Below are 17,283 nucleotides of genomic sequence, written 5' to 3' on the forward strand. Positions count from 1 at the left end.
AAATTTATAATTTTCTCGAAGTCTTCCAAGAAAAAGTCCCTCATAAGTAATGTAGGCTTTCAGTACAGTAATTACAGAACTGAATCTAGAAAGGGTCTTTCATAAACATGGGAGAGACTAAAATTAAATTTCTAATAATAAATTCAAAGAGCTCTAAAGAAGTTTACCATGCAGAAAAAGACTAATAAGGTTTTTTAGGTAGCTAAGTAACTAGTGAACTCAGTCAGGAACAAAAAGTCTCTACCCAGGAATCAATACCCTCTAAGAGAGAGACTAAATGTCATAATTTGTCTCCAATAAAGGCATACCAAATTGATCCCATCTATCTAAATCTAAAATAGAGATCACAGTTTTTCCAAGGCAAAAGTAAAAAGACAGACTATTTAAACAAAAATTTAATCCTCAGAGCCAAATCTGTCAAGAGTAATCAATGAACACAAAGCCACATTGCTCAATGGACTTAGCTATGTTAAATAACAAGAATTTAACCAATTCTATATGGAAAAAAGTATTGTTATTATCTTTGAAACAATTAAGTGTCTTCCATATGTTTATTAAAAGCTCTTAAGTTCTTGACAGTAGATAGTATATGCAGTGAATTTATAAAAGCTAGAAGTACTTAAAAATAATACTGATTTATAGAAATTTAAGTGACTAAAAATAAAAATATATATTTTGCACAAATGGATAATTACATTTAATTAGCAAGATAGTAATGGCCCATAGGGTTCAAGCTGTACTGGGAGAAAGTGGGGACTGATGCACTGTCACTACCTTCAACCTCTCCCACACTACCCATCCACATCACATACCTGGACTTTGACACCATCCTACATATAATATACCACTGTCTAGCTTGGACAGGTCCACAGTCCCTCATTCAAAGTTCTTGAAACCAAACGTCTTTCAGAATTTGAAATTTTTCGATTTCAGGAAGGTGCAATTCAATTCACCCAGCACTCCAGAAAAATCTGGGGCAGCACCCTGTAATCAAACACATTAATATTTCTGTAGCAAAATGCAAGAATATTCACATTAAGTGGGATAAAGAAGACTATAAATGATCTCACATCAGTTCAGGTCAGATTTATGAGTCTAAGAAAACATTTTTTCTGAGCTTTCAGGATTTTTAAACAGTAGGAAAAGGATGATAGATTTGTACTATCAATACATACTGCATTCAATCTGCTCATTCCCTGCCTGAGAAATGACAATAGCTCCCTTAGCTGCTATGTTCAGTTACAACACTAATTTCTACTAGTCCAGAACTGGCAACACTTTTGGAAATCATTTAGCCAAACTTTCTACTTCACTGCTTGGGACACTACAGCCCAGAGATGGAATAACTTGCCTAAGGTCACACTGCTACGTACTGACAGAGATGAAACTGGAACATACAAGCTTCCTGTCTCCTAGGCTTACTTACTGGTTTGTTCATCCATCCATCCATCCATCCATTCATTCTCTCTCTTTTCAAAGTGATTTATTTTAGCTTTTCAAAATAACGAAATAATGATAGACTCACAGAAAGATGCAAAAATAGTACAGTCTTCCCTAGGTATCCACAGGGGCATTGGTTACAGGACCCCCTGAGGATACCAAAATTTGTGTTGCTCAAGTCCCTTTTATAAAAGGGCATAGTATCTGCATATAACCTATGTGCATCCTCCAGTATACTTTTTTTTTTTTTTTTTTTTTGCGGTACGCGGGCCTCTCACTGCCGTGGCCTCTCCCGTTGTGGAGCACAGGCTCCGGACACGCAGGCTCAGCAGCCATGACTCACGGGCCCAGCCGCTCCGCGGCACGTGGGATCCTCCCGGACCGGGGTTACGAACCCGTGCCCCCTGCATCGGCAGGTGGACTCTCAACCACTGCGCCACCAGGGAAGCCCCAGTATACTTTTTTTTTTTTTTTTTGGCTGCATTGGGTCTTCGTTGCTGCACACGGGCTTTCTCTAGTTGCGGCAAGTGGGGGCTACTCTTCTGCGGTGCGCGGGCTTCTCATTGCGGTGGCCTCTCTTGTTGCGGAGCACGAGCTCTAGGCACGCGGGCTTCAGTAGTTGTGGCTCACGGGCTCTAGAGCGCAGGCTCAGTAGTTGTGGCGCACAGGCTTAGTTTCTCTGCAGCACATGGGATCTTCCTGCACCAGGGCTCGAACCCATGTCTCCTGCATTGGCAGGCGGATTCTTAACCACTGTGCCACGAGGGAAGCCCCCAGGGAAGCCCCCTCCAGTATACTTTAAATCATCTCTAGATTACTTACAATACCTAATACAATGTAAATATCATGTAAATAGTAGTAAATACAATGTAAATGTTATATATAAATAGTTGCCTGGCTCAGCAAATTCAAGTTTTGCTTTTGGGGAATTTTTTTCCCCCAAATATTCTCAATCCATGGTTGGCTGAATCCACAGACACAGAACTCATGGTTAAGGACTGACTGTATAAAAAGTCCTTATGTATCTTTCATCCAGCTTCCCCCAATATATAGCTGTAGTACAATATCAAAACCTAAAAATTAACATTGGTATATTATTGTTAACAAAACTACAGACCTTATTCCATTTTCAGCACTTTTCAAAAACCTGTGTTCATTTGTGTGTAGGTATATACTGTTCTACACAACTTTATACCATGTATTGATTCATGTACCTACCATCACAATCATGATACTAAACTGTTCCATCACCACAATATACTCCTTTGTATTTACACTCCTCCCTGTTCCCCACAGTTTATGACTTAGTAGCCACTAATCTGTTCCCTATCTCTATAGTTTTGTCATTTTGAAAATGTTGTATAAATGGAATCATACTTTTGAAATTGACTTTTTCCTTAGTTGTGGTAAAATACACATAAAATTTACCATCTTAGCTATTTTTAAGTATACAGTTTGGTAGTGTTAAGTATATTCACATTAATAGTTCATTTCTTTTCATTGTTGAGTAGTATTCCATTGTATGGTTGTACCACAGTTTGTTCAACCACTCACCTTTGAATGACATATGGGTTGTTTCCAGTTTTTGGCTGTTACAAATAAGGTTGCTACAAGCATTCATGATAGGTTTTGATATAAGTTATTATTTCTCTGGGCTAAATGCTCACAAGTGTGATAGCTGGGTTGTATGTTCAGTGTATGTTTAATTTTATAAAAAATTGCCACGCTGTATTCCAGAGCGGCTGTACCATTTTTACATTCCCATCAGCAATGTATGAGAAATCTAGTTTCTCACCAGGACTTCATATTGTATTTTTTATTTTAGCCATTCTAATAGGTTTGTAGTGGTATCTCATCATGGTTTTAACTTACATTTTTCTAATGGCTAATAATGTTGAACAACTTTTCATATGCTTACTTGCCATCTTTAAAGGCTCTTTTTGCCCATTTCCTAATTGTATTGTTCGTTCTCTTACCACTGAGTTTAGAGAGTTCTTTACATATTCTGGATACAAGTCCTTCTTCAGACAGTGATTTGCAAATGTTTTCTTCCTGTGGCTAACCTTTTCATCCTATTACAAGGTCTTTTTGCAGAGCAAAGTTTTCAATTTTGATTAAGTCCAATTATTATATTTTTTCTTTAATGAACTGCATTTTTGGTTTCATGTCTAAGAACTGTTTACCTAGCCCTAGGTCCCAAAAATGTTCTCCTATGTTTTCTTAAGTTTAATAGTTTTACATTTCACATTTAATTCCATTTTACATAGACCTTTTTTTTTAATATGGTGTGAGGTTTAGGTCAAGGTTCATTTTCTTGCCTATACTGTCCAATTGTTCCAGCAGCATTTGTTGAAAAGACTATCCTCCCTCCATTGAATTGCTCTTGCACCTTTGTCAAAAATCAATTGGGTATTATTTGTGTTGATCTATTTCTGAGTTCTCTATTCTGTTCCCTCAATCTGTCTATTCCGCTGCCAATACAACACTGTCTTGATCAATTAAGCTATATATATTAGGCTTAACATAAGGTAGAATGACTCCTCCCACTTTCTTCTTTGTTTTTTTTTTCAATATTGTTTTAGCTATTCTAGCTCCATTCATGCTGTTCATTTTACTTTACTGTACTGATTATTCTTGCTTTTAAGGTCCTCCCTATGCCTAGTAGAGGTATGACAGCCTGAGAAAGAAGAAAAAAGAATCAAGAAGAAAAAAAATTGTAATATAGTACCACCACTCTAAAACACTACCCATGTAATTTCTATCCATCTATCCCAATCACATCCCAGTTTCTTCATGAAAGGTCCTCTACTATTCCAGCCACTTTAGTTTTTTTATTTTTGTTACTGAGGTATAGTTAATGTACAATAGTGTATGTTTAAGGTGTACAACATAGTGAATCACAATTTTTAAAGGTTATACCCCATTCACAGTTATTATAAAATATTAGCTATATTCCCTGTGTTATACAACATATTCTTGTAGCTTATTTATTTTATACTTAGTAATTTGTACCTCTTAATCCCCTACCCCTATCTTGCCCCTCCCCCCTTCCCTCTCCTTACTAGTAACCACCAGATTGTTCTCTGTACCTGTTAATTTGTTTCTTTTTTTGTTATATTCACTAGATTGTTTTATATTTTATTCCACATTAAGTAATATCATACAGGGTTTACCTTTCGCCAGGCCACTTCAGTATCTCTAAATGCAATAGCTAATATATCTCTACTACTCATTAGTAACAAGTCATTTACCTCCTTTTGATATTTGTAACTATATTTGTGTCCAACACAATGTCTATTCTCAAAGGACATGGTCCATGTTTTAGAATTCTTTATATTCCTCCATAAGCTTTAATAAACATTGAATTAAGGATTATTTATCTAATTGGAACTTACAACACAGAGAAACTAGAACATGTAGAACAAGAGTAAAAAATTAGCTAATTGCTACATTGTTCCTAGTAATAAGATCATTATCTCACTAAATCTCAAGATTTTAAATTTAATCTCATTTCTCAATTAAATTGTTATAAAAGTATACTTTTAGGCTTTTTTCCTTTTTCTTGGTGAGATAACTTAGGTAAAGAAAGAGAAGGTAGTGAATACTGAATTACGGTGATTTCCTTTTTTTCTCCTTCTGTTTGCCATAAATGTCACTATACATCTAAATTTTAGGGCCATAAGATATGATTCACCCCTAATATATCAATACCATGTATATCTACCCAAAAAGTAAAATGACCCAAGGGATTAGAATGTTGATTTAAGTAAATAATGTAAAATGGAACTAGTAAAAGAATTTACCAAATCCAATTTCCTATGGTCCTAACTATATTAACTCTATGGGGTATTTGTGTCCTTTGGATAGCATCCTGAGAGGCTCTCTCTCTTAATTATCAATGCTTTCTTTGCTCACAAGATTTCAACAAAGTAAGGTGCAGTACGTGAAACAATATAGCTGCTTAATCCATGTTTTTTAGCTATAATTTACAATAACCACAATCTGCCTACCCTATGGATCAGATGCCTGCTTCTTTGCTAAAACAGATATATGCACAACCCCCTCCCCAAAAGTTTTTTGTTCATTAGCTGCCTGTGAGTTTAGACTGTTTAAATAATTTAAATAAATGTAATAAAACTATATGCAGATTAGCTCCTCCTTTTCTTACAAAATAATCTATATATGTTACTACAACTTTGCTGAAACTTACTATTTCGTTCCTCTTCAATTCTTTCACTGTAATATGGGACTAGGCAGGCAGGGTAGGCTACATACAGTCAGGGAAGTTTCAGAGCCATCAGTCTTACAAGCTTTCATCTAGGGTGTCTCTGGTGCCCTCAGAAGGAATCTTCTCTAAGACCCCAAATGATGCTCTGACATTTAAGTAGATGAACTGCACTTCTCAGAATACATACATTAATAAGGCTCTTTCTAGTTCTGCCCTTTTCACTTCAACACTTTATTACAGAGACTACAATATGCATCTGCACAATGTACTATACAGTCCAGGAGGATTGGAGCCAGGAACCCCCACAGATATGAAAATCCAAGGATGCTCAATTCTCTCATATAAAATGGCATATAACCCAAGGCACATCCTCCCCTATACTTTAAATCATCTCTAGATTACCTACAATACCTAATACAATGTAAATTCTATGTAAATAGTTGTAAATACAATGTTAATGCTATAAAAATATTTGCTGGTGCACAGCAAATTCAAGTTTTGTTTTTTGGAACTTTCTGAAATTTTTCTTCCCCTGCATATTTTCGATCCACACTTGGTTCAATCTGTGGTTGTGGAACCTACAGATCCGGAGGGCTGGCTGTACTACTACAACCTCCACCGCTAACACTATCATTCCCATCACATATAGAAAAACCCACTATTTGATTAGCAAAAATTAAGACACTTCATGGTTCGTGTGTTGTGAGAACACAGAGTAACCTGAACTCAGCCACTGCTAGTGAGAACGTACACTGGTACAACCACTTCGGAAAACAATTTACTATCTCCTAAAGCTGAACACATGTGCACACACGCCTTTATTCTCTCAAGACAAGTACACCAGGAGACGCATGCTGCATATTCACAGCAGCACTTTTCATAGCACCAAAAACTGCAAACAACCCAAAGGCTGATCGAAAGAAGACTGTGGTATATTTACACAGTAGGATTTTACACACCAGTGAAAAACTAATGAAGTATAGTTAAACATAACAGGGATAAATCTCAGAAACAATGTCGAATTTAAAAGCAAGTCATAAAGGACTGCATGCAATAAACTAGTATATTTATAAATTTCAAAAATGAGCAAAATTATACACATTACTATTTAAGGAAACACTCGTGTAATTTCTGAAAGAAAAATAAACACAAAACTCAGTAGAGTGGGGATCAGGGAGATGGACCAGTGAAGAGGTTCAATAGGTTTGATAGGTTCAATAGGATTGATAAAGTTACACTTCTTCAATTGGGTGGTAAGCTCATTCGTTTCATTAATAAGCTTTAAAATATATACGTATGTGTGTTTTGAGTGTGTATCATCTAGAATCTCTGGAGAACTAACATTCCAGCTTCAGGACAAGTTTAGCCTACTCATAAAATGACATTCCTGATAACCGGGAATGATGCCAAGAAATAAAATCACTCTACTATTGCTATTTGGTAACTAGTAACAAAGAAATAGCAAGTGTCTCATAAAAAATTAAAGCAAGAGGATGAGCAAGGGAAGTGAGGGTGGCTATAAAAGGGCAACGTGAGGGATGCTTATAGTGATGGGAACGTTCTGCATCTTGACTGTATCAGTGTCAATATCCTGCCTGGGGGGAGAAACTGCATAAAGGGTACATTGGCTCTCTCTGCATTATTTCTTCCAACTGCATGTGAATCTCCAATTATTTCAAAAGTGTTTTTTTTGTTTAAAGAAAATATTTTTTAAAAAGATAATTTTTGTCCAGGATTTCTCCACCTTGGTACTACTGACATCTTGGTGCACCTAATACTTCATTGTAGGGGGCTGTCCTGGGCATTGTAGGGTGTTTAACAACATCCCTGGCCTCTACCTACTAAACACCAGTAGCATGCCCCAGTTGCGACATCTCCATACACTGCCAAATGTTCCCTAGTGGGCAGACTGCACCATTTGAGAACCAATGCTCCAGTCATAAAAGTGAAGAACTGTGGAAATATTCTCAATTGAAGGAGACTAAAGAGACATGACAACTAAAGTAATACCTCATCTTAGGCTGGATCCTGTACTAAAGAGGAAAGAATGCTATAAAAAAAACATTATTGGGTCAATTAACAAAAGTGGACTATCAATGGTAGATTAAATAAAAGTACTGTATCAATATTAAAAGTAAGTTGATTAATGTAGTTATGTAAAGAATATCCCTATGCTTATGAAATGAAGTACTTGGGGGTAAAGGACCATGACATATGCAATGTACCCCAAAATGATTCAGGAAAAATATATCTGCGTGTGTGTGTGTGTGTATGTATTCTGTTTACATATACATGTGAATAGTATACGTATGTGTGTATACCATAGGTGAATATGATTATAAAGTATGTTCTTTGTATTATTTTTATTCTTGCAAATTTTCAGTATGTTTGAAATTATTTATTAATAAAAAGTTGGAGTTTTTAAAAATGGAACCAAAAGTTGTGGTCCTTAAAGTCCTAATGGCAGATTTCACAGTAGTAGTTCAGCATAAGTGACAAAAATCCCGAGGGGAAAATGACTACTGACTAGATAAATTCGTACTTCAAGCCTGAGACAAACGTTGCAAGTAACTAACTTTCGGCCTATCTCCCCCTCCCCATTCTTTTTAGAGGTGACCTCTCGAATAATGCGGAACCGAAAATAAACCTATCCCACTTTTAAAAGACTATTTCTAGGAAGCGACTCAAACCCACATCCCTACTCGATTTCTCCACAAATCACTGTGACTTCACCTTCAGTAGTTAAGAAGCAAAAACGCGAAAACCGCACGTGTTCTCATTCTTCCTCCGCAGAGTTAGTAAGTTAAGGCGAGTAGAATAGAGAAGACACAACATCGAATGCCTAGGATGGCTGAGGAAAGGAAGAGGTAAAAAGGAATAAGCAGGCAGTCAGTCTCAGAGAGGGAGGAAAGGGTGTATATGCCAGAAAAAAGGACCCGAGTGGGTGCGAGTGTGTCAGGGCGAGAGGGAGTAGCTCACCTGGCTGTGGTAAGCAGAGGGTGCTGAGTCCCCACCAGCTTCCGCACCTGCATAGCGATGTTGCTGAGCTCGTCGCTCAGCAGGCAGCGGAGGCTCATGAAGGACGTGGGGTAGCCCACGATCTTCTCCGCCTCTGACACCACTTGGTTCCAGTGGGCCGGGGACCTGGAGGACTGACCACGCCAGGAGACCACCGAGGAGATGGTGTCGAGGGGGCCACGTCGGGGCCCCGAGGCCCCGAGATAACAGGGCAAGCGCAAAAGCAGCTGCCGAAGGCTCATAGTTTGAGTCTGGGGGTGTCAGGGTCTTGAGGGTGTCCGGAGGTGGCGCGGGAAACAAGCTAGAAGCAGATGAGGAACTTGCGGGAACTAGAAGGAAGCAGCGCTTCTTGACCCTCAGAGGAGGGTGGGTTTCTGGAGCCGTGACCAGAAACGAACTTTAACTGCAGCTTTCTGCAGCCTGGGTTAGACAGACCACAGCCCCAAGTCAGCGCTGCCCACGGCCATCTAGGGAAGCAGCCACAGCACTGCCTAAGTGGGGAACGCCATATTGTGAGCGTCAAACGCGGCTTGCCGTAAAAACGGAGGCGGGCTGTTCTGCGGCAAAGAATTTTTTCCTACTTTACGGCGCAGCCGTGAACGGCCCGGAGGGGCGGGGCTTTGGAGGTGAACCCCGGAAGGCGAGGTAGGATGAAAACATCAGCTCCTCCCACATTCTCGTCCCTGCCTGCGAGGACAGAGGGTGACAGAGACCGGGTTGTGGGCCCCGAGTGGTGCCCCAGCCCCTTGAATCTGGGACGAAGCTGAATCGTCGTAGGATTCCCACCGCGCAGCGCAGAGTGGGCACGCATAAATATGTGTCGTGAACGAGGGTCGGTGTCTACTAATGGTCTTTTCGCGGCCTCCAGCCCTCCGTAAGGAAGGGCTCAGGCGGAGGCGCCAGCTCCTCTGGGAAGCCATCGGCCGCCAAGCCCTGGTAGTGGTGGTGGACTGGCGTGAGGACCGCCTCTCGGACTGTGGGGCTTCAGGAGCTGTGGGCCACGGCTCATGTGGAGTGAGGTGGGAGGCAGAATCCGGACGTGGGGCTGAGCGCTCGTGACCTCTGCTCCCAACCTAGGAAAGGTGGCGTAGCCCCGCAGAAAGGGTGTTTTTTATTTCCCCAGGTTGTGTCCTCATTCCTTGTCTCTGGCCGCCTCACTGAGCCCCATGTGTACAGCTCAGGCAGAACCAGCAGTGCCCCCTGAACGGGTGCACAGAGACACTTCTAGAAGGAAGCTCCGCTCACCGTCGAGAATCCAAAACTACCACTGACTCTAGTGCTTCCACTTACATACAGCCCATGTATTAGTTCATTTAATCCTGAAAACAACCCCGTTAAGTAGATAATATTAGTATTCTCCGTGTTTCACATGAGGAAACTGAGGCACAGCCAAGTCGTGTAAATTGCCTAAGGCCACACTAGGCAGGAAAGTAAACCCAGGTAATCTGGTTTCTGAATCCATGTTCTTAGCTACAACATTACTGTCTAAGTAACAGGTTACCAACCACTTCTCATTGTTGTCAGTGTGGTCCTGTAATGCTACCTATTTTTTATCATGTATGTCTAGCATCTTGACCCCTTGCTCATCACCCAAAACAAGTGTTAACAAACCCTTGTTAATAATAAAGATATATTACCGAGTTTTACACCCTAAAAAAATAGCTTGTAAAACTCTTTAACTTTCAAAATCCTTTCAAATTCATGATTGATATTTTTAAAATTAGCATCATGCCTAATACTGGACTAGACTCGGGCTACATAAAAAAATTCAGACTTAAAAACGGGCAAATTAAGGAGTAATTATTCACTTTGCACAAAAGATGCTTTCTCTAAAAAGGTTTAGCTTCAGACTCCCTTTGAATGGCAAATTTCCCTTGTGATTTAACAATCCAATTTTATTTCCAAAAGTTCAGTTTAGGCATAACTTTTCAAGGGTACATTTTAGATAAAGTGAATTATGCTCATAAGTATTAAAAACAGTCTGGCCCAATAAATAAGGCAGGCCGAAGTTCAAAAACAATTCCTGTGAAAGAGATAATACACTCCCGGCAATAAAATTCAGGTCTGTTCTAGATGAAAATAAATGTGGAGAGTGAGCTACCTTACCATTCTAAAAAGTTACAAGGCCTGAGCTTCTGGGTTATCCAAGGTGAAAGAAGTCATGAAAAAAAGGAAGGGAGATAAGGACTGAATGTGATATATTGTGCACCTGAGGCTGTTTCTTTAGCAGCATGGTACTTTAAGACTAACTTTTCATGCAATTTCCTTAATACCAATTCACAGCATGTACTTTAATTTCTCCACAGAAGCCAAGAGCATTATTCTCTGGTCATACTCTATTAACCAAGTTTTTGATTATTCATGGGACTTTTAGTCCCATTTACTTGAAATAAATAGCACTTTCCTTTATTCTTAGAGTTAAAAGTTTGCATTATACCTAATGATAATCAGTTTTTAGAAGGTTAAAATGGTATTTATTATTTAATCTTCCAGATAAATACATAACTCCTTAGAGTCTGACTAAAGAGATATCTGAATTGCTAGTGACTTCTGGAGGTGCAGAGAGGGAGAATCTGTGACTCTGCCCTTCCTCTGTCACTGATGATAGTCATTTTGAGGATGTCTGTGAATGTGTGCATAAAGGAAGAATACAGAGAGTAGTCACTCTACAATCTGTGGAAACCTCCAGCCATACACAGGGACATCTCCTTGGCATTGGGATTTTTCTGGAGACAGAAAGCTGACAAAAGATGGTCACAGTTCCTCCTTCACCTTTCTAAAGATCCTGAAGCTGGTAAAGTACTAGTGGACTTCACTTGCTGTCTCTCTGCATTCTGCTGACCTTAGAAAGAAGTGAGGTCATATTTGATGTCCTTTTCTTTGGCCAGAAACTCGAACCAGCCTTTGGAAATACAAGGTCTTAACACAGATGGTGTATGCTTTGGGCTTTAGCATTTCCATGATTAGGTGAGTGGAAATAGATAGAGATACTGCAGCCACCCTCCTATCACCCTCAAAACAATCACCTATTGTTTATGCTAAGAGAGTTCTTCCAAAAGTAGATGAAAGCATGGCATATATCTTGGGGCAGAATGATAAAAGGAGGCAATAATCTGATTAGCAAAAATCCAAAAGTTTGACCACCTACTGGGTTGGCAGGCTAGAGAACAGGGATGGTACATATTACCAGTAAGAATGTAAAATGCTGTGTAAGCAGCACCTATGGAAGGGAATTTGATAATCCCTAGCAAAATTACATATATGTTTATATACTGTGTGTAATTACAATATACATTTGACCCAGAAATCCGAATTCCAGAAATCCTTCCCAAAATATAAAATGACTTATGCACAAGGTTTTTCACTGCACTATTATTTGTAATAGCAAAAGACGGGAAACAAACCAAATAACCATATGTAGGGGACTAGCTGAATAAACTGGGGTAGATCTATACAATGAAACACTATGCAACTCTGAAAAAGAATGAGGGCCATCTCCAGAAAATCTGTCTCGTATATCTCCAGAAAATATGTCAGCTTTAAACAACAACAAAAGCACAACCAAGGTGCAGAACAGTATAGTATGCTATTTTTTTAGATAGGTGAACTACAAATATATATTTTTATACATTTGGGAGGGGGGAAAACAGGTGGAAAGGACAGGCATGCAAGCAAAGTACTCTGATGAATATACCTTGACTATATAGTTTTGACTTTAGAATCATATATATATATTTTACATATTCAAAATAATTTTAAACTCAAAAGAAAAATGTGATTCCTAAAATTTGAAAACAACTGAAGCAAATTACCTAACTGTATATTAAGTTGGTGGTATAATCACACCAAGTAATTAATTTAATGACTTCAGAAAATACTGTTTTCACTGTACATTCATGGAAGAATATGCTCTCAGGATAAATAGATTTACAAAGAAGTCTTAAACTTCATTCAGTGTCTTATTGCTAGTAGAAATATTACTTTCAAACTATTCTTGTATATTACAGGTAAAAACCAATATTAGAGTTGTTATGAATGATTTTCAGAGTAAGTAGAATCCATGTAAGATTAAAGGTGAATTGGAAATAGTATGAACTTATGATTTTTCCTTTTGAAAAGTGTTTCTTATAACAGAAACAGACTCACAGATATAGAGAACAGACTTGTGGTTACCAAGGGGGAGGGGGGTGGGGAAGGGAAGGATTGGGAGTTTGGGATTAGCAGATGCAAACTATTATATATAGAATGGATAAACAACAAGGTCTTACTGTATAGCACAGGGAACTATATTCAATATCTTGTAATAAACCATAATGGAAAAGAATATGAAAAAGAATATATATATCTATATATGTATAACTGAATCACTTCGCTGTGCAGCAGAAATTAACATAGTAAATCAACTATACTTCAATAAAATAAATTTTTAAAAAATAAGTAAGTACATTTCAGGAAAAAAAAATGTTTCTTGTATCCCAACAAGGAAAATTTTACATTTATTGAAGAAGGAAAAAAATTTACTTGCTTTATCCCTTGAAAAGTCCTAGAAGTAATGATAATCGTGTACCAATGAGCACCTTTAGCGTTCATATTGTACTTTTAATACATCATTTCTAATTAAAAGGAAGGACATTCTTTGGAGGAATGACAGATATCAGGTCTGGGGCTAGAAATGTGCATGATGAGCCTGGGACACCCTGTTGTGCCAGAAGCTATTAAAGTCTAAAGTCTAATGGGACAAGTCAAAGGGAAAATGCTGTCAGCATAAAGGAGCTTCTACTGGCTGAAAAAGGGACAATCTGAGCATCGGAAAAGAGTAAGACAAGTACAATTGATTGAAATTCATTGATGACCTATAAATCTTTTTCATTATTAGACATAACTAATTGAGTATTTGCAATATAATGAAAGAATTGAGCATTTATCCTGCCCTTCCTGAAAGAATTACATTTAGTGGTGTCTTAGTCTGGCTTACCCCCTTGAAAGCTGAACCTGGGACAAGGGCTTTCTTTTAGGTAGTATATTTTGGACAGCATTCTCAGGAAACAGCAGCGGATGACTAGGAGAGTGAAACAGGGCAAGTCAATACAAGGGTGTTCTTGAGTTAGTCATCACAGTGGGCAATAAGGCCTTGAGCCTGCAGGGACTCCTTGAATTGCTATGTAGAATATACCTCATAATTGTCAGCTTGATGCAAGAGAGGAGCAGTTATCAACCAGCTTCCACGGCCCATTGATCCATATTTTCCCCTTGGGACCTTAGCCCCCTCACATTTCTAAGCTGTCCTGTGAGTGCTAGCAGATGTCCCACCTTCATGGAGTCAGAGGAACTTGGGGGTAGAACGTGAGATGTATGAGAAGAGATGCTGTCAGGTTACACCTGCAGGAAGCAGGTTGCTTCAGCAATGGCTGTAGTAGGAGGCAGGCTGAGAGGATGTGAAACTGGGAACAACTGCCTCTTCTAATGTGGTAACCAAATAGCTCAGGCTGGTGAAAGAAAGTTTATAACACAATTCCACCTAATAGAAGGGGAATAAAGGATAGGATTAGGAAATCACCATATTGTAATTCCTTACAAAATAATCAATTCAGGCAACAATCATCAGTAGATGAGAGGTTGGTGGGGAACTTTGCAATGGAGGCCTCAGGCTGACACCACCTGCAACCACTAACCACTGACAGCATCACTAGGAGTGGGGAGTCCACATAGCTGTGCCTCCTGGTGTGGTGCATTATGAAGTATACAAAACTACCTATGAAATATTCTTGCCCATATAGTTGAATCTAAATCTCCTCAAGCCTGTAGGTCTAACTTCCAATTTTCTAGAAACAAAGGAGGGAGACGAACAAGTGAAATAGCTTCACAAGGAAGCAAACAGACCAATCCAGCATGTAAGATATTCTACAACTGACTGAATTTATTTAACAAGACAAGAGGGTAAAATGGGAATGAGTACAAGGACTCCTCTAAGTTGAAAGATTTTTAAGGGGCATACCAAACCAAATGTAATGTGTAGACTTTGTTTAAATCCTGATTCTATCAAACCAACTGTAAAAAAGTAAGTTTTGAGACATTTAGAGAAACCTGAGCCATAGTTTTGATATATTAGATATTGCAAAGGAATTATTAATTTTATGTGTTAGTCTGCAAGAAAAATGTCCGTATTTTTAAGTGATACATACTAAAGTATATAGGGATAGAATAATGCAGTGTCAGGAACTTGCTTTATGACATTTCAGGAGGGGAAAAAATAGATAAAGCAAGTATGCTAAAATCTAGAAAGTTGTTGATTTAGGATGATGAGTATATGGTATTTGTTATTCAATTTCATGTATGATTGAATATTTTCATAATTAAAAAAAATTTAAGAGGCAAGTAAATATCCTCATCCCTTTTTTATAAATGGAAGGAAGTCAAATGAATCGCCCAAAGTCATAAAGCTGGAAAGTGGTAGAGCTAGATTTAAAGCTCATCTCACTCCTTCCCCCGTATCCTGTTGTCTTCAGAACTGAATGCATTTATTTATTTATTTGTTTATTTTCCAGCTTCAGGTACACATAATTGCTTCTTAACACACTTTCATCATTGGTCCATGCATTGTTCTTTTTTATTTTATTATGGTGGTAGGCAGCCTCTAAGATGGTGCCCAGTGACCCCTGCATCCGAATAGTCGTACCTTGTGTGGTCCCCTTCCACTTTGTCTCAAGGTTGGTATGTGTGATCAATAGCATGCAGCAAAAGTGATGGTGTGTTAATTCAATATTAGTTTTATGAAAGACATTGCAGCTTCCCTCTTGGTCTCTCTCTCTCTCATATTCTCTCTGTCTCTGTCTGTCTCTTTCTCTCTCTCATTACTTGCTCTAGTGGGGGAAGCCATGTCATGAGCAGTCCTATGAAGAGGCCCATGTATTGAGGAACTGAGCCTTTTGCCAAGAGCCATGTGAATGAGCCATCTTGGAAGCAGATCCTCCAGCTCTTTTAGAGCCTGCAGCCCTGACTCACAGCTTTACTGTAACCTCGTGAGAAACTCTGAGCCAAACCACCCAGCGAAGATGCACCCAGATGCCTGACCCAAGGAACTATGTGAAATAACAAATATTGTTTTAAGTTGCTAAATTATAGGATAATTTGCTTTGCTACAATTAAAAAACTATAAATCTTTTATAAATTATAATTACAAATATATAATTCATAATTTTAAATCCTTGTAAAATATATATAGTGAACCCACCACCGGCACAAGCACTAGAATACTGACAATAGCTTACTTCTGACAGTGTGGCCTTCCTCCATCCCATTCTCCTTACTTCCTAATCCAAGGTTACCTTTATCCTTAATTTGTATTTATCATTCCCATGATTTTTAAGACACGTAGTTTAATACTATATGTATTCCTAAAAGGTATATTATTTAGTTTGTTATTTTTAGCTTAAAAAGGAAATCCAATGCTAGATGTAATTTTCTGTGACCTTTTTTATTTACTCAACATTGTTTTCCTGAGATTCACCCATATTGATGTTTATAGTGGCAGTTCATTTGTTTTGACTGCTGTTTAATATACATACCACACTTTATCCCTTCTCCTGTCAATGGACATTTGGATTGCTTCCAGATGTTTTTCTTTTTTCTGTTACAACAATGTTGCCATGAGGAGGTTTACAAATGCCTCCAGGTTCACATGTTAAAAAAGTTTACATCTAGCATTGGAATTACTGGGTTGTAGGATATGTGAATATTCAACTTTAATAGATAATGCCCAACAGCTTTCCAAAGTGGCTTTTCCAATTTACACTTCCACCAGCTGTTTGCGAGAGATCCTGTTGATCACTCCCTCTCAACATTTGATATTGTCAGACTTCTTAAAATTTACAACAAATGGGTATAAAATGGAATCTCATTACAGTAGGAATCTGCATTTCCCACATCACTGAATGTCCTCTCCATCTTACAGATTAACCTTCAAAGATGATGTGGGAGAGTATATATGACTATAATTCTTCATTTTAATTTTCCTTCTCAAATCCTCCCCATGTTCACATGTTCTTTCTTGACATCTAATGATCTGAGTGTTTTACCTTAGAGCAACTCTAATTAGGGAGGAAATGGACCAAGAGGGCTCTCCTTTTTTCCTGGTTTCTCTCCCTACAGAACAGCAATGTGGAATTGACTAGCAATGCTGCTAGTTAATGTCACACTAGGATTAGCTCAGTGGGTGGGGGAAAAACTTGGTCCTTTTCTTTTACAAAGACTCCTTCCAGGAGACTATTTTCTTTTAGGAACTTGGAATGGAAAAAAAAAAAAAATCTGCTGAGACGGTTTTTGCTTGAACATAGACAGCATTAAAAACCGTTAGCAACACCATACCGAGAGCTCTGCCGCGCATGCTCCCACTGCTTTGGTTTCCATCTCTAACTTTGTTTCCTGCCCCTGGGTGCCCTCCTCACTTTCTTGGAAGCCCAGCTTAATTTTCAAAGGATGTTTGTAAAGTTTATCTGTATTTCTGGATGTCTGTAGTAGGGACGTTTTCTGTTCTCTAATTTACCATAAAGTTCTGAACTGGAAGTTTCCACCCTCATTGTCCTCTCTCTTTTCCTTCA

General features: G+C 38.5%; 1 protein-coding gene across 7 annotated transcripts in view; it reads right to left on the minus strand.

Moving 5' to 3' along the window:
* PDSS2 (decaprenyl diphosphate synthase subunit 2) overlaps nucleotides 1–13,879 on the minus strand; it is a 267,741-nt gene extending 253,862 nt beyond the window's left edge. For 5 of the 7 annotated variants that reach the window (XM_060283789.1, XM_030882914.2, XM_070043476.1 and 2 more), the window contains exon 1: nucleotides 8,648–9,198. In XM_060283789.1, the coding sequence (XP_060139772.1) occupies nucleotides 8,648–8,928 (281 nt within the window). In that variant the 5' untranslated portion in view covers nucleotides 8,929–9,198. Of the gene's footprint in view, nucleotides 1–812; nucleotides 1,037–8,647; nucleotides 9,199–13,859 lie in introns of those variants that run through there. The other 2 variants (XM_060283791.1, XM_060283790.2) reach the window with 2 other exon arrangements.
* Nucleotides 13,880–17,283: the final 3,404 nt, after the last annotated feature.

Source organism: Globicephala melas, chromosome 14, assembly GCF_963455315.2.
Source record: "Globicephala melas chromosome 14, mGloMel1.2, whole genome shotgun sequence".
Classification (NCBI taxonomy): domain Eukaryota; kingdom Metazoa; phylum Chordata; class Mammalia; order Artiodactyla; family Delphinidae; genus Globicephala; species Globicephala melas.